The 26841-nt window shown below is 31.4% G+C and overlaps 1 protein-coding gene across 4 annotated transcripts in view; it reads left to right on the forward strand.

The window, feature by feature from the left end:
* Positions 1 to 364: 364 nt before the first annotated feature.
* LOC134707598 (serine--tRNA synthetase-like protein Slimp) overlaps positions 365 to 26841 on the forward strand; it is a 34158-nt gene continuing 7681 nt past the window's right edge. The window contains exons 1-9 of one of the 4 annotated variants that reach the window (XM_063567522.1): positions 365 to 442; positions 5294 to 5600; positions 7192 to 7296; positions 16223 to 16318; positions 17039 to 17113; positions 17829 to 17868; positions 19147 to 19213; positions 19811 to 19952; positions 22695 to 22721. In XM_063567522.1, the coding sequence (XP_063423592.1) occupies positions 5307 to 5600; positions 7192 to 7296; positions 16223 to 16318; positions 17039 to 17113; positions 17829 to 17868; positions 19147 to 19213; positions 19811 to 19952; positions 22695 to 22721 (846 nt within the window). In that variant the 5' untranslated portion in view covers positions 365 to 442; positions 5294 to 5306. Of the gene's footprint in view, positions 588 to 5293; positions 5601 to 7191; positions 7297 to 16222; positions 16319 to 17038; positions 17114 to 17828; positions 17869 to 19146; positions 19214 to 19810; positions 19953 to 22694; positions 22722 to 26841 lie in introns of all 4 variants that reach the window. The other 3 variants (XM_063567520.1, XM_063567523.1, XM_063567521.1) reach the window with 3 other exon arrangements.

Raw genomic sequence — 26841 nt, forward strand, 5'->3', positions numbered from 1 at the left:
TTGTCTATTCTTGATTTTTTTTGTACTCTGTAAACCCCATCCTAGGTTGGTCCCCTCCGTAAAACATTCAGTATGCCTTCGGAATATACAAATATCAAGAATTTCAATAACGGCCGGGGAACAGACTAACCCCATCCAGACCCTCATGAATTTAGATATATATAAATAACTGTATTAACAAAGTAATTTATAAAAATAATCTCAACATTCTTTTAAAAATTGATGGTCGACCTTTTCATTGAAAGAAACGAAATGCCTGTGCAAACCTTAACCAAAAATAATAGTACATTACCGTCCATCTTCTTTTTAAATTTTACCGCCAATTATACTTCTCTATACGCTATCCAATCAAATTGGATGACCTTTAATGTTGACCCAAAATGTCTGCGCCCATGTAGACAAAACGTCGAACACATTTCTAAGATAATTTACCACACAATAAGTAATCATTTACCAATGAAATTGTAAACATTTGATTGCACAGACATATATAGTACATAATTAACATACTTGCCCAGTTTTGAAAATCACCATGGCGTTTTCTGTGCACGAAAACGTTTTTTCTCTTGAGTAATCATGGTAATAGGGTAATTTCTTAGATTATTTATTTCTTATGCCTTATGGCATGCATGGTGTTCTGATCTTACATAGTCTGCAGGGGTTGGTCGAACCATTTTCAAAAGAGTCCAATCACAGGATGAAGGGTTCCAACCATATGTCCTTATTCAAATGCATTGGTCGTCCTAGTCCAAATAATTATGACGTCTTGAAAGGCATCAAAGAAAAAAAATATAATAGCCTTTCAAGACTTCATAATTATTTGGACTATGGTCGTCCCAAAAAGGGGGGTTTCAATACTGGATCCCCCATTGATCTGCCACTGGTCTATAACTGAGCGCTGGATCACACCACTTTGCTCAGATTTTCAGTCATTTCTTGACTTGCTCTGGTTCTTGTGTCGGCTTTTGCTCTATAGTTATATCAAGGATTTGTTTAATTACTATCCAGATGCAGTAACTAGAGTAAACAAATCCTTGATATAACTGCAAATTGTTTTATTATCAATCAGGGGATTTTTCAGTTTACGGCAATTACATTATTTGTTTGTTGGATATTGCAATAAAATAGTTTGCAAAAATTTAGGGTTTTATTCAACAGGAAACCTGAATTTTTTTCATCCCTTTCGACATCAATGGAATTTTGTATGAATATTAACCTACTGTCATGATGGTCAGAATATCGATCTTTTTATAATGAATCAAATTTTTTTCTATGAAAAATAAATGTAATTTTTTTTTATTAACCTTCTCTATAATCCTGCACAATATAATGGGATGGACATCGTTTTTTTTATATACTGTAAACCAACTTATTATAGCAAGCGATTTATTTTCGCGACTTTCGCGAATTGAAATATAAAGCGAATATGAATCGTCGCGATTATGTAAACCTTGGATCTTTCCTTATTAAACTTCATCAAGTAAATCAGAAAATCTCGAAATTAAATAGCCGCGAAGTGGTCAAGAAAGGGTAAAATGCGAAATAAAATATCAGCAAAAAATAAGTTGGTTTACAATACATGTAGTTTTCCTTTCATTTTGATTAGGCTTTTTCGCGGGAAAATCACAAAAGACGTTAGGAGCTTGTTATTTTGAAATTCATAAAAATACAATTTGTTTGCCCTGTCATGCCTGTATTGCCTACCACAAGATTGATGAGGCTGAATGGAATTGTACACAAAGTAATGGAGGCCAAAAGTGGGATTTTGTGAAGTTCAAGAATGTTTTTAGACGGTCTCACTATTTAGTGACAAGAAGCTACAAGAAATGACAAGAAGCATGAGAAGCGACAAGAAGAATAATATTAGCAACAAGAAAACTTTATTTTAATTTAAATTTCTTATTCCAAATAGATATCAACATGATTAAAAGAATATGCAAAAGAAAACAATTAAAACGACAGGAAAGTTAATATTGATAGAAAAAAATTAACTTAGATCTAATTCAGTTGCTATGTACATTTATTTACATGATATTTTATTACATACAAATGTATGTAGGACTTTTTAAATAGCGTGACCATCGCACTTTAGAGTCCTATATGTACATGTACATGTATAACAGCAATAATATGTTTACCCTGTCCTATTATGGTAATACTTTTACTTGTGTTTTAGAACAATAATATATTTGTCTTATAATTTGTTTTCAAAACTATATTTGTACAATATATAATAAACTTGCAAAATGCATTTTGTGCATCATTGCCCACAAAATACATACACAAATTGTGAAATACAAAGAACTGAAATCAAACAAGAGGAAAACAAAATTAAAATGTGAATATTTTTCATCATTTTATTTAGTGTAAAGTAAAAAGTAAAAACACAAAAATACTGAACTCCGAGGAAAATTCAAAAAGGAAAATCAAAAATCAAAAGGCAAAATCAAAAGTCCAAACACATCAAACGAATGGATAACAACTGTCATATTCCTGACTTGGTACAGGCATTTTCTAATGTAGAAAATGGTGGATTGAACCTGGTTTTATAGCTAGCTAAACCTCTCACTTGTATGGCAGTCGCATCTAGTGTATTGCCTCATTTAAGGATATTGATCATGTTTATGCACATTGATTGAAGATAAAAGGAAATTGATGACAATCTTGAGTTTTCAACAGGTGTTCACTATTTACAATGATTGTATATTATGTCGTGTGTAACTGTATAGTCTGACGTGTGTACAAAGTTGAAGGTGTTAATTGGATGTTATTGTAGCAATGAAACAATGGACACGCGCCTTGTTAATCTCATTTGATGTTCTACATTGTGTATTACCTTAGGGTGAAGCCACAACTAACGTTGGTCCTATCAGGAAAAATCAATTGTACAGTTAGAAAGGAAATAATATTTCATTTTTTTGTTTCAATAAATCCTTCAAAGAGGGAGGATAGGACCTTTATCGGGACTCCAGGATCGGGTGTTTTTAAGTTCAGAATTTTGGGATTGACCCTTTCGGGATCCAGGAATTCTTTTTTTCCCATTTCGGGACCTCGGGATTTCGTGATTTTAAGCCCAGGATTTCGTGTTCAGGACCCCTCCTACCCCCTCTCTTGAAAGGAAAGGTGAAAAATCTTTGTTGTTATTTTCATTGTATAGTGTGCATATCCTTTGCTCTTACATATGTTTCATTTCTTCATCTATCAATATGATAATTAAAATTATCAATTTATTTCTGCCTGTATATATTAAAAATGACTAAATGCATATTTTTTTATATTCAATAAAAATATCGTTTCTTGTTGCTAAATAGCTTATTGTCGCTAAAATTTTCTTCTTGTCGCTTTTTGACGCTTCTTGTTGCTAATTTGTGAGACCCTTTTTAGACATTTGGAAGCCGGAATCGAAACGGTCATTAAAAAATTGGCATTTTTTAGCAATAATTGAGAACAACAATGAAAACTTACCTTTAGACATGTTTTTTTATTCAAAAGAATAGAAAAAACGTATTCTGCACTGCTTTTCTATGCCGCATGTAGCGTAGTAATGTCAATGCGTAGTTTACCCGTGTGTTAAGTTTAAACACAAATACTGAACAAACTAACAAGATGACCTATTTTAGTCTACGGTAGGATATAATGCTGTCTATACAAATCCTTGGTTATATTTCATTTCAATCTGTCAGACTCAGTATTTTTTTCTCCAAAATTTGACTAGTGGACTGTTGAAGGTCTGAATCATTGGTGCATTAACAACACTGCTGGGCAAGCTGTTCTTCCAAATTGGTGAAACTTGTTGAGTGAAAATGTTTGATCTTATATTTTGTTGCACCTTTGTATAGGCAAGTTTCTTGTTGTGTCCCATAGTCAGAGAAGTAGTGTTGTATGTTATCAAGTTAGGCGACACTTTTTCATGCTTCTATGTCATCTCTTATTGGTGTGTATTTCAGTGTTGGAAATAAATTTATGCTTCTGCAAGTGTTCTTCATACTCTAAATTGTTCATTGTTGGTATTCATTTTGTTGCTCGTCATTGAACATTTTCAATTGCTGTTATATCTTTAACTATATATGGGCTCCATATAGCATTGGCATATTCAAGGTTTGGTCTCTCTAATACTTTAAACAATAGGAGGAATATTTCCTCATTGAGGCAGGTACATTGTAGGTGTCCTAATTAATCATACAATACTGTTTGCTTTTTTTTTTATCTTTCCATTCATTTGTTGCTTGAACATGTTGAAGTTTAGTTTGTTGTATATGGTTCCTCCAATATTTTTCTCCTTCTCTACATGTTCATGATGTTTAAGTTTGGTGTTACACAGGCTGTATTTGTAGTTTGTATCATGTTGTTTCCCTGTTGTTAGAACTTTACATTTATTCGAGGTGAAATCTTAGCAACCAAGTGTTTGACCAAGTTTCTAGATGAGATCAATCTGAAGCACATCATATCATTTTTTGTTTGTATTTGTCGAAAGACTTTGGCATGTTTGGTATTATCAACAATCTGATAGAATGATACATTTTGTAATCATAATAATGAGCCTTTTTTTTTCTTTTTATTTGCAAGATTTAAAAAAAAAAAGTTAATAAATGTTTTGGTCAAAAGAACACATGCATACAGTCAAATCTATATTTGCATTATTCAGTATTGAAGCCTTGTTGACCCAAAAAAGAAGTATAATTGTGTATACATGTAGGTATAGATTACAGTGTCGTCGATTGTTGACCTTTTCCCATCACTCTCATGCAGTGATGATTCTACTGTTGGATAGTTCTGACAGTTTAATAGTTCAATAGTCTTGACACTTCAGTCTTAGAAGGCTCTTTGATATTTAATTTGAGTACTGTTAATTCAGAAATTATCGCGTGCATTTATTATTGCAATTTTGTCAATTTCAACTTAAATGCGATTTTAATTTTAACGATTTGGGGAAAAGTCATGCTTTATTCAGTTAAAATATTACAAAATGCAAGTTTTAATTATTGCGTTTACAATTCTGTCGCATTATTCGCAATAATAAAAACCTCGCAATAATTTCTGAATTTACAGTATTCTTTTTTTTTAAATTTATTTATCTTATTCTACATGTATATGGTATGGTAAGGTTTTGCATATTTTGCAAGAAGACTAATTTTTCTCACTGCAATGCAGCAATGATAAGATGAGGATGACAATTGAAATTCATTCTTAATTTATTTTAAGTATTTCAGATAAAGGGAATAGCAAACATTGTTGTCTGGTTGATTTTGCTCAAACAAATATTGAAATATTCATGTCATTTAATTTTTTGTAGGTTTCACAACAAAATGCAGCCTGTTCGAAGAATGATAGCATTATGCCAAAGTTCACAATGCCAGCATATGTTGAAATTGACATATAAGCATGGTACTTGTTCCAGCATTCAACAGCGGTTCTATAGCACAGCTGGAGAATATAAGTATAGAAAATCAGCATTGTTTGCCAAAAGACAAAGTAAAGTGAATCAAGAGAATATTCCAGTTGAACTTGACATTGATATTGAAGAGAGGCTAAAGGTTAAAGGTCAACTTCTCTCTGAACTGTCATCTAGGAACATCCATGATGTAGATATTGATCAGTTGGTATGATACTTTGTATGTACTGTCACTTTATTATCTTCATTCTGGTCTTGTAAGTTATATATTCTTGCTAATAATTTTGTTTTTAATGACAACCAAAAGACTGCTAGATTTTAAACAGTTAACACTAGTTCTATTTGTAATAATCCACTCTAGATTAATCATCATTCCTCTGTGCCCTATAAGAACCATACATAGTCACGTTTGTCATCCATTCTAATGATAATTCAGTTTGGGTTATTTGGGGAAAAAAACAAAAATAAAGGCGTCCAGATATTGTTTCCATCATCAGACTGACTTTTAAGTCATAGACAAGACTTCTGGTTTTAAACTTGCACATAATTTTCATAATTACTCTGGGACACTCAGACCCACAGGAGGATTAATTTTGCGTTTATCTTACACTGTTATATTATTGATTTGATACTGATTTGATAGTTAATAGAAAATAAACTTTATTTATAATATATGTACATTGTATGTTCATAGTTTACAGAAACGCGAAAATAACGAAATTAAAGACAAAACAAAACATGACAGACTTTGGAAAATAGGAAGAGGGCTTAAAAAATTGTCCTAGTGTCCATTAGTACCTTAGTCCTATGGCCTTTGATACATTTTCTGAAATTGGACATGCATAAAATCTTTCACAAAAATTCATCCTACAACACTTTACATACTTTCATCCAAGCTCTTAATGCCATGTGCTAAATGCCCACAATTTTGTGGATGTAATCTAGTTGTTGTTTAATTATAAACCATAAATATTCAAGTAAAAGATGTTGTTTGTTATTATATTATACTTTATGAAGTGTTACTTTTTTTTACTGGCCAGATGACGGAAATAGTCAATAATACAAAGAAAATATTCACACCTCTTATTATTAAATTGTTTGACATGAAAACTTTTCTCTATGTCATGGGAAAAAAACATTGAGTAATCTAATGAACACGAATGTAAATAAAATTGAAAGTGAAAATCTTGAGAAAAACATGACCTTTTCATTCATCTCCCAGTGCTTTTAAAATGCAAAAAAATAAAGGCTTTTTGGGGTCAGGGTTTACTTTGCATCATTGCCAGCAAAAAAAAGTGGTTGAGTATATAAAATAACAGTAAAAGATTAACAAAAAAAACAAGAAAATAAAAAGTTTATGAGAATTTATTACGGAAGACATAAACAAAATGGCTAAAATCATCAAAGGTCAACTTATCCTGTGAGAGCATAAAAGGTCAATACACCCTATTGCTATTTGTCCGCCATAACTGGACGTCAAACAAGTTCCTGTAAATTTTGACATCAGAATAGTAAATATCTGATGGCACAATGGAAAAATGATTGTTGTATGTCGTCAAAAGTTCAAACGGTACAGATTCTCATGTCAAGGAGAAATAGCGTTAAGGTGTATTCAGCCTGAGGTAGTTTCAACCTTTTTGTTGAATTACAATTATAAAAATTTGGACAGACAATAGACCAATGGAGAAAGACTTTCAAGATAACAATTTCATGTTTTACTTACATATATTCAAATAGAATTATTTGAAATAAAAGGATATAGGTTGATTAATTAATATAACGCTCCACTCCTTTTGTAGGAAAGAGATTACAAAAAACTAAAAGAATTGGAAAAAAGAGAATTGGAATTAGAAGAACAAAAACGAGAATGTACCAAGAAAGTAGCAATCCTTTTTCAAGCTAAGGTATTTTATATGACCTTTATCTTAGTTCAGTGAACTTTTTTCTGAAAACAGAAGTTTGTCTTATATCTGTGTCACATGAAGATGTCTGATGTTTCTAAAGATGCTTACTTACAGTGTGCAGGAGTCAGAGCAGGAAAATCTACATGAAATTGGAAACTACATGTGTAAATTGAGCATGCTGGTTTGCATGCCTTTTTTTGTAATGTGAAGATCTAAGTTAATACAGATCATGATGGTTTGCATTCCTTTGTTTTGTAATGTAAAGTAAGTCAATACAGATCATGAAGGATTGCATTCCTTTGTTTTGTAATGTAAAGATCTAAATCAATACAGATCATGATGGTTTGCATTCCTTTGTTTTGTAATGTAAAGATCTAAGTCAATACAGATCATGATGGTTTGCATTCCTTTGTTTTGTAATGTGAAGATCTAAGTCAATACAGATCATGATGGTTTGCATGTCTTTGTTTTGTAATGTGAAGATCTAAGTCAATACAGATCATGATGGTTTGCATTCCTTTGTTTTGTAATGTAAAGATCTAAGTCAATACAGATCATGATGGTTTACATTCCTTTGTTTTGTAATGTAAAGATCTAAGTCAATACAGATCATGATGGTTTGCATGTCTTTGTTTTGTAATGTAAAGATCTAAGTCAATACAGATCATGATGGTTTGCATGTCTTTGTTTTGTAATGTGAAGATCTAAGTCAATACAGATCATGATGGTTTGCATTCCTTTGTTTTGTAATGTAAAGATCTAAGTCAATACAGATCATGATGGTTTACATTCCTTTGTTTTGTAATGTGAAGATCTAAGTCAATACAGATCATGAAGGATTGCATTCCTTTGTTTTGTAAAGTAAAGATCTGAGTCAATACAGATCATGATGGTTTGCATGTCTTTGTTTTGTAATGTGAAGATCTAAGTCAATACAGATCATGAAGGATTGCATGCCTTTGTTTTGTAATGTGAAGATCTAAGTCAATACAGATCATGTAGGTTTGCATTCCTTTGTTTTGTAATGTGAAGATCTAAGTCAATACAGATCATGATGGTTTGCATGTCTTTGTTTTGTAATGTGAAGATCTAAGTCAATACAGATCATGATGGTTTACATTCCTTTGTTTTGTAATGTAAAGATCTAAGTCAATACTGATTATGATGGTTTGCATTCCTTTGTTTTGTAATGAAAAGATCTAAGTCAATACAGATCATGATGGTTTACATTCCTTTGTTTTGTAATGTAAAGATCTAAGTCAATACAGATCATGATGGTTTACATTCCTTTGTTTTGTAATGTAAAGATCTAAGTCAATACAGATCATGATGGTTTGCATGCCTTTGTTTTGTAATGTAAAGATCTAAGTCAATACAGATCATGATGGTTTACATTCCTTTGTTTTGTAATGTAAAGATCTAAGTCAATACAGATCATGATGGTTTGCATTCCTTTGTTTTGTAATGTAAAGATTTAAGTCAATACAGATCATGTTGGTTTACATTCCTTTGTTTTGTAATGTAAAGATCTAAGTCAATACTGATTATGATGGTTTGCTTTCCTTTGTTTTGTAATGAAAAGATCTGAGTCAATACAGATCATGAAGGATTGCATTCCTTTGTTTTGTAATGTAAAGATCTAAGTCAATACAGATCATGATGGTTTACATTTCTTTGTTTTGTAATGTAAAGATCTTAAGTCAATACAGATCAATATGGTTTGCATTCCTTTGTTTTGTAATGTAAAGTAAGTCAATACAGATCATGAAGGATTGCATTCCTTTGTTTAGTAATGTAAAGATCTAAGTCAATACAGATCATGATGGTTTGCATTCCTTTGTTTTGTAATGTAAAGATCTAAGTCAATACAGATCATGATGGTTTACATTCCTTTGTTTTGTAATGTAAAGATCTAAGTCAATACAGATCATGATGGTTTGCATTCCTTTGTTTTGTAATGTAAAGATCTAAGTCAATACAGATCATGATGGTTTGCATTCCTTTGTTTTGTAATGTAAAGATCTAAGTCAATACTGATTATGATGGTTTGCATTCCTTTGTTTTGTAATGTAAAGATCTAAGTCAATACAGATCATGATGGTTTGCATGCCTTTGTTTTGTAATGTAAAGATCTAAGTCAATACAGATCATGATGGTTTACATTCCTTTGTTTTGTAATGTAAAGATCTAAGTCAATACTGATTATGATGGTTTGCATTCCTTTGTTTTGTAATGTAAAGATCTAAGTCAATACAGATCATGATGGTTTACATGCCTTTGTTTTGTAATGTAAAGATCTGAGTCAATACAGATCATGATGGTTTACATTTCTTTGTTTTGTAATGTAAAGATCTAAGTCAATACTGATTATGATGGTTTGCATTCCTTTGTTTTGTAATGTAAAGATCTAAGTCAATACAGATCATGATGGTTTGCATTCCTTTGTTTTGTAATGTAAAGATCTAAGTCAATACAGATCATGATGGTTTACATTCCTTTGTTTTGTAATGTAAAGATCTAAGTCAATACTGATTATGATGGTTTGCATTCCTTTGTTTTTTTATGTAAAGATCTAAGTCTATACAGATCATGATGGTTTACATTCCTTTGTTTTGTAATGTAAAGATCTAAGTCAATACAGATCATGATGGTTTACATTTCTTTGTTTTGTAATGTAAAGATCTTAAGTCAATACAGATCAAGATGGTTTGCATTCCTTTGTTTTGTAATGTAAAGTAAGTCAATACAGATCATGAAGGATTGCATGCCTTTGTTTTGTAATGTAAAGATCTAAGTCAATACAGATCATGATGGTTTACATTCCTTTGTTTTGTAATGTAAAGATCTAAGTCAATACTGATTATGATGGTTTGCATTCCTTTGTTTTGTAATGTAAAGATCTAAGTCAATACAGATCATGATGGTTTACATGCCTTTGTTTTGTAATGTAAAGATCTGAGTCAATACAGATCATGATGGTTTACATTTCTTTGTTTTGTAATGTAAAGATCTAAGTCAATACAGATCATGATGGTTTGCATGTCTTTGTTTTGTAATGTAAAGATCTAAGTCAATACTGATTATGATGGTTTGCATTCCTTTGTTTTGTAATGTAAAGATCTAAGTCAATACAGATCATGAAGGATTGCATTCCTTTGTTTTGTAATGTAAAGATCTAAGTCAATACAGATCATGATGGTTTACATTCCTTTGTTTTGTAATGTAAAGATCTAAGTCAATACTGATTATGATGGTTTGCATTCCTTTGTTTTGTAATGTAAAGATCTAAGTCAATACAGATCATGATGGTTTGCATTCCTTTGTTTTGTAATGTAAAGATCTAAGTCAATACAGATCATGATGGTTTACATTCCTTTGTTTTGTAATGTAAAGATCTTAAGTCAATACAGATCACGATGGTTTGCATTCCTTTGTTTTGTAATGTAAAGATCTTAAGTCAATACAGATCACGATGGTTTGCATTCCTTTGTTTTGTAATGAAAAGATCTAAGTCAATACAGATCATGATGGTTTACATTCCTTTGTTTTGTTATGTAAAGATTTAAGTCAATACAGATCATGTTGGTTTACATTCCTTTGTTTTGTAATGTAAAGATCTAAGTCAATACAGATCATGATGGTTTGCATGTCTTTGTTTTGTAATGTAAAGATCTAAGTCAATACAGATCATGATGGTTTGCATTCCTTTGTTTTGTAATGTAAAGATCTAAGTCAATACAGATCATGATGGTTTGCATGTCTTTGTTTTGTAATGTAAAGATCTAAGTCAATACAGATCATGATGGTTTACATTCCTTTGTTTTGTAATGTGAAGATCTAAGTCAATACAGATCATGATGGTTTACATTCCTTTGTTTTGTAATGTGAAGATCTGAGTCAATACAGATCATGATGGTTTACATGCCTTTGTTTTGTAATGTGAAGATCTGAGTCAATACAGATCATGATGATTTGCATGTCTTTGTTTTGTAATGTAAAGATCTAAGTCAATACAGATCATGATGGTTTGCATTCCTTTGTTTTGTAATGTAAAGATCTAAGTCAAAACAGATCATGATGGTTTACATTCCTTTGTTTTGTAATGTAAAGATCTAAGTCAATACAGATCATGATGGTTTGCATGCCTTTGTTTTGTAATGTAAAGATCTAAGTCAATACAGATCATGATGGTTTGCATGCCTTTGTTTTGTAATGTGAAGATCTAAGTCAATACAGATCATGATGGTTTACATGCCTTTGTTTTGTAATGTAAAGATCTGAGTCAATACAGATCATGAAGGATTGCATTCCTTTGTTTTGTAATGTAAAGATCTAAGTCAATACAGATCATGAAGGATTGCATTCCTTTGTTTTGTAATGTGAAGATCTAAGTCAATACAGATCATGATGGTTTGCATGCCTTTGTTTTGTAATGTGAAGATCTAAGTCAATACAGATCATGATGGTTTACATGCCTTTGTTTTGTAATGTAAAGATCTGAGTCAATACAGATCATGAAGGATTGCATTCCTTTGTTTTGTAATGTAAAGATCTAAGTCAATACAGATCATGAAGGATTGCATTCCTTTGTTTTGTAATGTGAAGATCTGAGTCAATACAGATCATGATGGTTTACATGCCTTTGTTTTGTAATGTGAAGATCTGAGTCAATACAGATCATGATGGTCTGCCTGCTTTGTTTTGTAATGTAAAGAACTAACTCAATACAGATCATGATGGTTTGCATTCCTTTGTTTTGTAATGTAAAGATCTAAGTCAATACAGATCATGATGGTTTACATTCCTTTGTTTTGTAATGTAAAGATCTAAGTCAATACAAATCATGATGGTTTGCATGCCTTTGTTTTGTAATGTGAAGATCTAAGTCAATACAGATCATGATGGTTTACATGCCTTTGTTTTGTAATGTAAAGATCTGAGTCAATACAGATCATGATGGTTTACATTCCTTTGTTTTGTAATGTAAAGATCTAAGTCAATACAGATCATGATGGTTTGCATGCCTTTGTTTTGTAATGTGAAGATCTAAGTCAATACAGATCATGATGGTTTACATGCCTTTGTTTTGTAATGTGAAGATCTGAGTCAATACAGATCATGATGGTTTGCATGTCTTTGTTTTGTAATGTAAAGATCTAAGTCAATACAGATCATGATGGTTTGCATTCCTTTGTTTTGTAATGTAAAGATCTAAGTCAATACAGATCATGATGGTTTACATTCCTTTGTTTTGTAATGTAAAGATCTAAGTCAATACAGATCATGATGGTTTGCATGCCTTTGTTTTGTAATGTAAAGATCTAAGTCAATACAGATCATGATGGTTTGCATGCCTTTGTTTTGTAATGTGAAGATCTAAGTCAATACAGATCATGATGGTTTACATGCCTTTGTTTTGTAATGTAAAGATCTGAGTCAATACATATCATGAAGGATTGCATTCCTTTGTTTTGTAATGTAAAGATCTAAGTCAATACAGATCATGAAGGATTGCATTCCTTTGTTTTGTAATGTGAAGATCTAAGTCAATACAGATCATGATGGTTTGCATGCCTTTGTTTTGTAATGTGAAGATCTAAGTCAATACAGATCATGATGGTTTACATGCCTTTGTTTTGTAATGTAAAGATCTGAGTCAATACAGATCATGAAGGATTGCATTCCTTTGTTTTGTAATGTAAAGATCTAAGTCAATACAGATCATGAAGGATTGCATTCCTTTGTTTTGTAATGTGAAGATCTGAGTCAATACAGATCATGATGGTTTACATGCCTTTGTTTTGTAATGTGAAGATCTGAGTCAATACAGATCATGATGGTCTGCCTGCTTTGTTTTGTAATGTAAAGAACTAACTCAATACAGATCATGATGGTTTGCATTCCTTTGTTTTGTAATGTAAAGATCTAAGTCAATACAGATCATGATGGTTTACATTCCTTTGTTTTGTAATGTAAAGATCTAAGTCAATACAGATCATGATGGTTTGCATGCCTTTGTTTTGTAATGTGAAGATCTAAGTCAATACAGATCATGATGGTTTACATGCCTTTGTTTTGTAATGTAAAGATCTGAGTCAATACAGATCATGAAGGATTGCATTCCTTTGTTTTGTAATGTAAAGATCTAAGTCAATACAGATCATGAAGGATTGCATTCCTTTGTTTTGTAATGTGAAGATCTGAGTCAATACAGATCATGATGGTTTACATGCCTTTGTTTTGTAATGTAAAGATCTGAGTCAATACAGATCATGAAGGATTGCATTCCTTTGTTTTGTAATGTAAAGATCTGAGTCAATACAGATCATGAAGGACTGCATTCCTTTGTTTTGTAATGTAAAGATCTAAGTCAATACAGATCATGAAGGATTGCATGCCTTTGTTTTGTAATGTGAAGAACTAAGTCAATACAGATCATGATGGTTTGCATTCCTTTGTTTTGTAATGTAAAGATCTAAGTCAATACAGATCATGATGGTTTGCATTCCTTTGTTTTGTAATGTAAAGATCTAAGTCAATACAGATCATGATGGTTTGCATGCCTTTGTTTTGTAATGTGAAGATCTGAGTCAATACAGATCATGAAGGATTGCATTCCTTTGTTTTTTAATGTAAAGATCTGAGTCAATACAGATCATGAAGGATTGCATTCCTTTGTTTTGTAATGTAAAGATCTAAGTCAATACAGATCATGAAGGATTGCATTCCTTTGTTTTGTAATGTGAAGATCTAAGTCAATACAGATCATGATGGTTTACATGCCTTTGTTTTGTAATGTAAAGATCTGAGTCAATACAGATCATGAAGGATTGCATTCCTTTGTTTTGTAATGTAAAGATCTGAGTCAATACAGATCATGAAGGATTGCATTCCTTTGTTTTGTAATGTAAAGATCTAAGTCAATACAGATCATGAAGGATTGCATGCCTTTGTTTTGTAATGTAAAGATCTAAGTCAATACAGATCATGATGGTTTACATTCCTTTGTTTTGTAATGTAAAGATCTAAGTCAATACAGATCATGATGGTTAACATTCCTTTGTTTTGTAATGTAAAGATCTAAGTCAATACAGATCATGAAGGATTGCATTCCTTTGTTTTGTAATGTAAAGATCTAAGTCAATACAGATCATGATGGTTTGCATTCCTTTGTTTTGTAATGTAAAGATCTAAGTCAATACAGATCATGATGGTTTGCATTCCTTTGTTTTGTAATGTAAAGATCTAAGTCAATACAGATCATGATGGTTTGCATTCCTTTGTTTTGTAATGTAAAGATCTAAGTCAATACAGATCATGAAGGATTGCATTCCTTTGTTTTGTAATGTAAAGATCTAAGTCAATACAGATCATGATGGTTTACATGCCTTTGTTTTGTAATGTAAAGATCTAAGTCAATACAGATCATGAAGGATTGCATTCCTTTGTTTTGTAATGTAAAGATCTAAGTCAATACAGATCATGATGGTTTACATTCCTTTGTTTTGTAATGTAAAGATCTAAGTCAATACAGATCATGATGGTTTGCATTCCTTTGTTTTGTAATGTAAAGATCTGAGTCAATACAGATCATGATGGTTTGCATTCCTTTGTTTTGTAATGTAAAGATCTAAGTCAATACAGATCATGATGGTTTGCATTCCTTTGTTTTGTAATGTAAAGATCTAAGTCAATACAGATCATGATGGTTTGCATTCCTTTGTTTTGTAATGTAAAGATCTAAGTCAATACAGATCATGATGGTTTACATGCCTTTGTTTTGTAATGTAAAGATCTAAGTCAATACAGATCATGATGGTTTGCATTCCTTTGTTTTGTAATGTAAAGATCTAAGTCAATACAGATCATGATGGTTTGCATTCCTTTGTTTTGTAATGTAAAGATCTAAGTCAATACAGATCATGATGGTTTGCATTCCTTTGTTTTGTAATGTAAAGATCTAAGTCAATACAGATCATGATGGTTTTCATTCCTTTGTTTTGTAATGTAAAGTTCTGAGTCAATACAGATCATGAAGAATTGCATTCCTTTGTTTTGTAATGTAAAGATCTAAGTCAATACTGATTATGATGGTTTGCATTCCTTTGTTTTGTAATGTAAAGATCTAAGTCAATACAGATCATGATGGTTTGCATTCCTTTGTTTTGTAATGTAAAGATCGAAGTCAATACTGATTATGAAGGATTTTACTTTTTGACATTGATGCATTATGATTTATACAAAGTTTCTATTAGACTACATTCAGGAAACTTGAAGTTTGATCCAGATTTACAAATGATATAAAATGTTATTTTTTATAATTTAATTTTGGATGTTAAGCGTCTTCTGATTGGCTGACGTTATTTTGTTATCAGCCCATAGACATAATTTAGTCATGTGACCGTGACGTTATCAACATTTTTTCATAGTTTTCTGCGGTTTACAATGGAATTAAGAATTAAATTATAAGAAATGACTAATTTTTTTCTGTCTATTCGAAATAACATAAAAAATGTCAAATAACCTGCTACGCGCGTTATTCAGTGAGCACCAAATTTTATATATTATTTCTTCATAGACAGAAAAAATATTACAGTCATTCCTTAATTAGCTTTTATGTAATAAAAAGATATTTTAACCAAAACAGTCTTCATTGGCAAGTTGAAAACACACAGATGATATTTGTACCTGGGTACCTGTAGATCTTTTTGTATATTGAAAGATGTGGTAGTAAAAACCAAATTACTGGTTTGATTAAACATAAAAAATCTGAAGTAGCTCATTGCAATGTAGAAGATACATGGCCATTACCTGCCTAGAAGTTAGAATAATGACATATTGAAAATTCTGTCTGTCTGACATACATGTATCTTTATTGTTGTTTGCTCAAATTTGATATTATTTTCTTTTTGTTTTTGTTTTGTAGAGAGATAATCTGGAATCTTCAGATGACATAGAAAAAGAGCTGAAAAATGTTGTAGAGATAGGAAGACAAACTAAGAAATATATCAAAGATTTATTTGTAAGAGCACTAGCTGGCATATTTTGGGAATTTAAATGAGAAAGACCTTTACAATTTATTTTTATTTAACAGTATACATTTTTATTGCAAACAAAAGCTTTTACCTTGTGAAACCAATGTAGAAATAAGGAGACATTTTGTAAATCTGTTTTTTGTCAAACCACAAGAAATTCAAGAAAAAGATTTAAATATTGGTCGTTTGGAAGGCACTTTTTCTAAAGACCATCACCAATACAATTGCATTTTAATTTGCATAAGTAACCATACATTTGAACTTCCTGACCTCCCTTCACATGTCCTTCCCCTATTTGTTTTTCTGAAATAGTCCTAACATGAAACACAGACACATGAACATATTGTGGGGTTGTATTAAGGCAACCATAGTCTACCGCTGTTCAATATTCATATAAATCACTGATGAGAAAGCAAATCCTGATTCCAAACCAAAACTGACGGAAACACCTCAACTATAAGAGGAAAACAACAAACCAACAGAAACGCTGAACTGCTACAAAAAACTTACACCAACATACATAGATACATACTTCTATTTGATAATTTGGCTTTTAAAGAAATGTTCACTTCACTTAAGCAATAAATGCTACATGAACATCACTAAAAATGTTCATAGCATTCTTGTTTGTCTTGTTAAATATATATAATACTGAATACCTTTAAAGTTTATTTGTGTAAATTATAGATGTTGTGAATTAATTTTAGCCTGAAGTGACCAGTACAGCCGAAAGAGTTGCTTTGACCTCACTTAATTTACCTAACAGACTGCATGAAAATACTGTAAGTGTAGTTTATTTATACTCGTTTCTTTCACACACTGTATGTTTAAACCTGATAGGAAGTTATATTTTATTATTTTTTATGTCACCTCTGATTGGAAATTGGATACTTGATTCTTAAAGTAGGCCAACTAATTCATCCATTTTATTGAAGGACAATTATTATAAAAATTATTTCTTGATGGTTAATATTTCTTTAGCAGTTTAATAAAGAAAATTGCTTGAAATGTAGCTAATCTTAAATCTGAGGTAATGATTTTCCTCAAACACTTTGATTATAAGCATAATCATGATTATGAAAATAACACTTTGTAAATTTGATGCATCAACTGCACTCTTCAGACTTCATGAACGTTTCATCAAGAATGCCCAAACCCCAAAATCTTGAAGACAAGGATAGAGGAGATAAGAATCATGGACAGGGAGAACCTCTCACTAAGGCTATGCGCTAGAAATCTTTAAATTTATACACTGCAATGATCAAGTACTTTGCAGTATAAAGTAAGATCGTTAACAAGTGTTTGATATCTATTGTGTTTGTAATCAGACTTATTCTATATGCAAGTGTCCTCATGCTTATAGTGTGAAAGCACGATGTATTTAAAATGTACTTACTTGATAGATGACTGATCACAAAATGTGGAGACAAGCATATATTTGACCTTTTATGTTTTTAAAGTAACTGCAACTTGTTATGATATATGTACATATTTCAGCCTTTATCAGAAGACAGAGTTGAAGAAAACGTTGACAATGGTGAGAAATAACTTTATAAACATTTCATACTTTATCTCATTGGATTTGTAACGATACCTTAATACAACTTCTATTCAGTACACAATAAAACAAGGAAATTTATCAAAAGGTCAGCATTTCAGAATATATACAGATTTAAGATAAAAATGACAGGTAGTCAGGATTTGTCTTAAGTTTTGCAGAGTCAAACAAGAATGTGTCATAGGCGTCTTCCCCTTTTGTGGGAAAAATTTGTTGATTATATAGGGAATCACTAAAGCGCGATTGGAGTGGACCCCCCCCCCCCCCCTTTTAGGTCAGTCATAGCATACCCCCCACCCCCCTTTACAAAAAGTTCTGGATCCACCACTGTGTCTCCACAGGACACAGATGTCCCACTCACACTTTCATTTTTTATGTGTTCAGTGGACAGTGAAACAGGAGTAAAAACTCTAAATTGGCATTAAAACTAGATATATCATATCATATGAATATGTGTACTATGTTTCTCAAGTTGGATGGACTTACTTTTAAAAAAAAATTCCTTTACCAAAAACTGTATTATCGTAGGTGGGGCATAAAAACATATATAAATACAATAAAAATTGTTTAAGGTGGTATGGGAGTCTAAATTAAAAATGATAGAATTTGTTTATACTTTGCCAAAACATATTTTATATTTAAAATTATAAAAGAAAAAGATAAAAAGATAATTAACAGCACATTTTATCAAGCTACAGGTTGTGACAAAATATCACATTTTCATTTTTGTATGGATTTTACAGTAAAAACATCATTATGTGATTAGAAGCTAAACTAAACGATAGAACTGTAAAATAAAATATGAGATGATAGCTTTAAAAAATTCTGTGAGAATAACAAAAGAAATGATAGGGTCACTGTGCGTTTTATCTGGCTAAAACACAAAATATCAAAATTCCATGTAGATTCCTTCAGAAAATGCACTATTACAGAGTTAACTCCCCTTAAAATGCCAATTTACAAACATTAAAAATCATGCAAACAAAAAATCTACACTTGTAAAAATAATTATATTTATAAGTTATAATCTTTCTAAATTTGTTCTTTTAAATGCAAATTCACATTAGTTATCTGCATTCCTGCATCAAATTTTGCTAACTTGATTGAAAATCTAGACCTTTTATTCTCTGTTTTTTACAATCCAAGATGGCAAAAGACACACACCTTAAGTCAGATCTAGTTTAAATTTGGTATTTGTGACTTTTAGCAAATGTTTAGTAATGATAAGATAAATACTGAAATATTTCTTTCTTTCAGATACAGATAAATCACAGTCATTGTCGCATATAGAAATCGGTGATTTGTTTGATTTGATAAAATTCAGGTAAGAGGAATAGATCAAATGACAAAAATAGGATTTATTGACAAAAATATGTTAGATATACAAGATCTACAATAATTCCAAGATGACAAAACTTGAATTTACTCATTAATGGAGTTATTGCCCTTGATTGATAATCTTTAAATTATTTTTCTTTGATTTTGTTTAAAATTAAAGATAGACAGAAACTGAAAATAGCAGAAATGATCTAAGTTTTCAGAGATGACACATGCAAATTTTGAAATAAATTTTCTGAGTTCGAATACTGTATATACAAAGATTCACTTTGAACCATGTAATGTGATTCCAAACCAGTTTGAAAAAAAAACAATTTGAAGAGTTCATGAACTTAGAAGAATGTCATTAGTTGAAAGTTACATCAAGAAAAAATGTGTTTAAATGCCAAGTTTTGAAATATTTCTTTATTTGATTTTTAAGCCTGCGGATGAATTTTCTCAGATTAAAAAGTTATGGTCCTGAAGAAAGATTTTTTTTAACTATTATAATGGAATGCTTATTACTATACATAAAAATGTGCATCTTACATATAATGCAATTCTTTTTCTTCTAAGTTGTAAATATTTGGATATTTCTTTTCAGCAATATAGGAAACAGGGCATTTTATTTTAAAGACAGTTTGGCTTTACTGGAACAAGCTTTAACAAATTATTTTTGTGAAAGATTACGACATGATGTTTATACACAACTCACATGTCCAGAATTTTTTAAACATCTAATTGTGGTAAGATATAAATTCTCTAGACTTATTTACAATGGTAGTGTAATATATACAAAATTTATTAACCTTTGATAAAAAGGGTATGGTCTACATCACGTCTACCAAAAATTTAATTTTATTACAACTCAAAAAGATTCATGAAGGCTGCCTATGGGCCAATAAAAATACATATTTCAAAAGCTATAACTTTGAGATATATATTAAAATTCTTTGTTTTTATGATCTGTGTGTGATAGTAGGTTTGCATTATGTTCTAGTCTGGGTGTCCTGGGTGAACATGGAAATGTGATAGAGCTTGTGGAGTATAGTGTCTTCTCGTGTTTGCGTTATATTTTAGGATCAACCCTATGTTACTGACTTGATATATAAATCTTCCAGGGCTTATCAATACCTTTGAGATACACAAAATATAGTGCATTGATCATAACATTCTATACATCCTATCCATGAACATTTCTAGAAAAGTATTAATGAATTATTTATCAATGAAATATTTATCAATGAAATATTTATCAATAAAATATGTGAGGTTGATACCTATTTAAAACATTAAAACCCACTGCATTTGTTTGCACCTGTACCAAGTCTGGAATCTTATACTCAGTAGTTGTCATTTGTTGATGTAGTTCATAAGTGTTTCTCCTTTCTCATTATTTATATAGATTAGACTGCTGTTTTTTTGGTTTTTTTTAATGGGTTTACACCAGTCATTTTTGGGGCCCTTTATAGCTTGCTGTTCAGTGTGAGCCAAGGCTCCGTTTCGAAGATGTACTTTGACCTACCGTATTTATTCTATTTAAAGCCCCCTTCTTATTAACGTCCCCTACCGAAAATCGTGCGTTTAGAACTTTTGACTTCTAATAAACGCCCCCATTTTGTAGTTAAAAAATAAAAGTGAAACTTATCCATTACAATATTGCTAAGACATCGACCCAGTCACTCAGAAACATGAAACGAAAAATCAATAATGCCCATGTTTTAATCCACTCCTATAATCCAACACAGTGTGAACAAGTTCCAAAAATAGATCTGTCAGTTACACTGTACGCTGTTGAAATTATGTTCCATTGATGTTGACGCTTGTTCTTTCGAAAATATTAACAAACTATTTGATGAGGTCACATTACCGATAAACGCTATTTATAGATTTTGGAGACAATAAGAAACATGTGTATGTTACTATAGTCTGTTCCAACAATATTCAGGTAAAGGTCAATGAAGTAAGGTACGAAATTCGTTTCTCTAATTGACGCCCCCCTTTTGGAGATTGTCTTCGCCCCCAGGGTGTTTATTAAAATAAATACGGTATTATGGTTTACAAGTTGTGACTTGGATGGAGAGTTGTCTCATTGGCACTCATACCACATTTTCTTATATCTATCAGATATGCAAGTCACAAAATTATGTAATACATGGGAAGAAAATTATATAACTTTTGCAATGTGCAGGAATCTAATATCTGATCTAAAAAAAATGTCATTGAAAAAGTCATTTTTATACCCCCGGGACGGGACGTATTATGGTATACCGTTGTCCGTCCGTCTGTCTGTCCGTCTGTCCGTCCGTCGTCCACACTTTGGACAATAACTCAAAAACGCTTTCACCAAATTCCATGAAACTTAAGTGAATTGTTAATATCTATTGACGTAAGCTCCCTTTCGTTTTTTTTTAATTTCAGATTTTAAGTTTTGGATTTATGGGGCTTTATTCATAAAAATGGGGGATTTTCAACACTTCGGACAATAGCTCAAAAAGGCTTTGACCAATGTTCATGAAACTTTGGTAAATTGTTTATATCTATTGACGTAAGCTCCCTTTCGTTTTTTTTTAATTTCAGATTTTAAGTTTTGGATTTATGGGGCTTTATTCATAAAAAAGGGGGGATTTTCAACACTTCGGACAATAACTCAAAAAGGCTTCCACCAATGTCCATGAATCTTTGGTGAATTGTTTATATTTATTGATGTAAGCTCCCTTTCAATTTTTATAAATTTCAGATTTTAAGTTTTGGATTTATGAGGCTTTATTCATAAAAAATAGAGGGATTTTTAACACTTCAGACAATAACTCAAAAAGGCTTTCACCAATGTACATGAAACTTTGGTGAATTGTTTATATCTATTGATGTAAGCTCCCTTTTAATTTTTATAAATTTCAGATTTTAAGTTTTGGATTTATGGGGCTTTATTCATAAAAAAAGGGGGATTTTTAACACTTTAAACAATAACTCAAAAAGGCTTTCACCAATGTCCATGAAACTTTGGTGCATTGTTTATATCTATTGATGTAAACTCCCTTTCAATTTTTATAAATTTCAGATTTCACATTTTCTTGTTATGAATTTTTATGCTGAAAAAAGGGGGAATTTTCCAATAAAAGACAAGTTAAAAGAGCAACGGGCGTATTATGCGCTAAAGCGCAGCCCTTTATTAAAGATTTGAGTTATCTTTCCTTTGTTCAGAATTGAAATTGAATCAACTACAACTGATGGCAATATTTGAATTTACTTCCCACTGATAAATTACCGGTAAAGCAATCTTTATCCTTCAGTGTTTATAAACACTTTGATCTTGCTATATATATTGTTGATTTTATTTATATTAATTGAGCTTTTTTATCCTTACATTTTATAATAATGTCTTTTGTGCATAATATTTTCTGAAATACACATTTAAATCTATGAACATGTTATCAAAATTTGATGCACTTTTTTACACTGTGATATACACGTATCTTATTTTGTAGGAAGGTTGTGGAATAGAGTCTGAACAGGTATGTTTGAAATATAACATTCCAATACAAATAATAAGATATTACTGTGGATTCATTACTATTCATTTGATACAATATTTTGTTGATTTCCTGGTACAGGTAAAGCATGAAATTAAATGTTCAACGAATGACAAATCTTCTAAAGGCTTATAAAGACTTCGGCAAAACCATAAAAATAAAATGTCGACGATCATGAAACTTTTCCTTAATCCACGGAAATTGGTACCCACAAACATAAATGAATCCATAATATATGATTCACAATGCGACAACAGTCCTCTCAAGTGATGGAAGATATAAGCAATTATATGCCTTCCAAAATGAACCCCATAACTCAAAGTAAGCTATAATAGACCCAGAGCTTACAAAATTTTGAAACAGTTCAAAAGAGCAAATGAAAAATAAATATAACAGACAGCAACCAATGAAAAACACAGAACTACTGGCCTTTGTCTTTGGGGAAAAAAATATGAACGGTTTTAAAAAGACATTCACATATATCTTTTATTTGTAGGAACTTATCATGTCCATTGATTGATTGATTAAGGGCATACGATACAGTTGAGATCCCTCGTTGATTTTTTCTTAAAATTTTGATAGAAGGTCAATTTCAATGTGTACTTTGCAAATATGCAAAGAAAAAAGTACCTTCATGACTTACTTTTTGAGATAATTTGGTTCGAAATTTGCATATTTGGAAGAAAATCCCTGTAATGTCATAAATTATGACTTTTAAAGAAAGTAACAATACTTTTGAACGAAAAGTCATAACTTAACCGGGTTTTCTGTAAAATATTCCCTTGATCCATGGCATCAACATACTGAAAGGTTATATCAAATCATCATGTTCCGGATTTAGATGCTATATCTGAAATATAGAAATTGACCATATTTTTGCGTCTTTTCGGAAGTGCAGAAAAAATTTGATCGTTGATTTTTTCCTGAAATTTTGGCGGAGTGTTCTTGAAACAGTACTTCTTTGATTGCAAAAGAAAAAAATTGGGGTCCATGTGCTTGTTTTTTCAATAAAAGCCATTTACCTTATTTTTTATGACGTCTGTCAGTATGGCGCTAAATTACGTTAAATTAATTTTTAATCGCAACAACGTCGTGTAATCATTCCTGCCATACACGAGTTCGCTGTCAAGTATATTTTTCAAAGCGTTGATACTTATCATAAAAATTTATAAGATGGTTAATCATAAAATGGAAAAATATTTGTGCTAAACATTTACGAAACGAAATTTGGACAGGAACCTTTTCATAATAAAAAAAAAAAGACTATAAAAAAGGATTCTAGCAGATTGCTTTGTCAGATGTACGGCAAAAAAAGAAAATCTGATAGAAGTATAAAGATGCATCTCCGTCCGACATTAGTTCTAAATTGCTTCATGTACTGTAAGAGGATAGACAACATTATTGACATGACAAAATGTGAACCAACTATAAATTAAGTGAGGCGATACCATAAATTGACAACAGTATAACCTTCAACAATGACAAAACCGATACCTTATCGTCAACTTTAAAAGGTCCCGACGTACTTTGATTTTTTTTTACATTCAAAAGATAATCATCTTTCAAATTTAAAATATATAAGCAGTACTTCTTGTTTTATAATAAGAGCTGTTTTGTGCAATTTAACTCATGCCATTATTGCCTCAATCGACCGAAAATGAAGTTGTAATATAATATTTCATAGGAAGTACAGCAGCCGGTATAAGAGAAGAATATTGAACGATGTCTTTATCAATAGATAAGTTACATAACCTTTTTTACGGCGTATACGTATGAATATTGACGTACTTGTTTGTCTGGAAGTAGAGCTATATTTAAAACACTTTGTTCGTCTGTCCGATCGTCTAACTATATGACGAGTTTAATTAATCGTGTGTACACTTTCTGATCTGTCTGTCTGCAATTGGTGTACATTTGCCGATACTTCAATTTTTATCTCTCAATACATTGAAGTGCAATAGGGACATGCTTATACAAATAAGAAGACGTGGTATGATTACCAATGAGGCAAATCTCAATTAGAGACCAAATGGCTAAGCAACTATAGGACATCGCACGGCCTTCAACAATGAGTAAAACCCATACCGCATAGTAAGCTATGAAAGGCCCCTACGTGACAAATGCTTAACAACTCAAACGAGAAACTTACAGCCTGATTCAAGTACAAAACAATGAACAAACTACAAATATGATAAACAATACCAAAACACCATTTAATTACAAGCCCTTTTAACAGCATGTGAACGGGCATTTTCTCGTTTTGGTCTATTACATCCAGTTTCATATACAAAAATATTACAACTGATTAAACAAACTAACGTGTGACAATTCTGCATCTATTGGTAATATTTTGCTTAAATTCAAACCAAAAACATCACCAATATATTTTTATGCCCCACCTACGATAGTAGAGGGGCATAATGTTTTCTGGTCTATGGGTCCGTTTGTCCGTCTGTTTTCGTTCGTCCGTCCGTCCGTCTGTTCGTTCGTCCGTCCGTCTGTTCGTCTGTCTGTTTGTTTGTCCGTCTGTCCCGCTTCAAGTTAAAGTTTTTGGTCAAGGTAGTTTTTGATTAAGTTGAAGTCCAATCAACTTCAAACTTAGTACACATGTTCTCTATGATATGATCTTTCTAATTCCAATGCCAAATTAGAGTTTTTATCCCAATGTCATGGTCCACTGAACATAGAAAATGATAGTGCGAGTGGGGCATTCGTGTACTGAGGACACATTTTTGTTTTGAAATCTTTTTAACGGACTTTTATTGACAGTTTTTCTACATACACATACAATATTATATGTTTTTAAAATATCAATTAAAATCGGCAATTTTTTTTATGTACCAATTTCAAGTCCAGAACAGGATGAGACACTCTCTTCATTTATTATTTTATTTACGAATGGGGTGTTATACGACCTTGTCCACCAATGAGGGTCTAACACATGCAGTTGGTTTTGTTATTTCATTGATAATCTGTTAAATCTGGCCTTTCAATGACAATTCTCCGTAAAATTTGGAGGCTGCCAAATGCTAAACAAGAAAAGAAAAAAAAAAGACACAAACTTAACTATTTTGATTCTGATGTTTTTCAATTCAAGATAGTATTATTTACTTCGAATTCATTATCAATAAATGAAAATAACTGTTCTCGTCATGAAAAATATTGCACAGCTGTACAACACGCCGTAGTAATGACTTTTGTGTATGGAATTCAACACCAAACCCAATTTGGCCACCCTATGCGCCATAGATTTTGTTAAATTTTTATCATTAATCACGGATTCATACGTTTTCTCATTTCTTTAAGTTTCATTAAAATTACATTTTGATGTCATTCATGTGCAATTAAATATTTGCCGCTGGACGTTAAGCAGCTACCAATACTCATAATTAGCTATTGCAGGTCGTTTTGTTCCAAATTGTGTTATTGGTAAAAAAATTTCAGCATGTTACAGTTTAAGCAACGAATAGTAAGATATTGCAATCCTTGCAATTTTTCTTTCTCAAGGTTGAGCAGATTCCTCTGGGCCGTGCAGTTTTGAAAGTTATTCAGTGCCAGACTAAAAAGCTCCACAATTCTTCTTCCGTCTTTCCATGTTATACTCTCAGTACTCTCTTCTGTGTCTATCACCATTTCTTCAATTTCGTTATGCAAAAATGTATTTGATTTATTTTTGTACATCTCAAGTATTTCCTTTAATCTCACTGCTTTTCGACGTATTTTTCCGTCTTTTAGAAACGGCACGGCCACTTTTTTAGCAGGTACTTTTTAGAAATTAGCGCAACCAAAATTAATGATGTCAGTGAATATTCCGCGAAATATGACTTCTTTTAAAGTGACGTCACGAAATGTTAACGTTCTTATTAGAAACATCGCGAAATTACAACGTTCTGGCTACCAACGTCGCGAAAACAACACGACCAGTTTTAAAACGTTATTATCTGCCCCTGCTACTGTATCGTATTCCCTTAAATATTTTCTGTTTCTATGTCAAATACAAATGCTTAATTTTTTAGTTTTAGAGAAAAAAAACATCCAAGATGTGCAGTTAAACCCTCTTTATTGCAGTAATTTTTCCTCTGTTTTCATGACAGCTTAATTT

The sequence above is a fragment of the Mytilus trossulus genome, chromosome 2 (genome assembly GCF_036588685.1).
Source record: "Mytilus trossulus isolate FHL-02 chromosome 2, PNRI_Mtr1.1.1.hap1, whole genome shotgun sequence".
NCBI lineage: Eukaryota > Metazoa > Mollusca > Bivalvia > Mytilida > Mytilidae > Mytilus > Mytilus trossulus.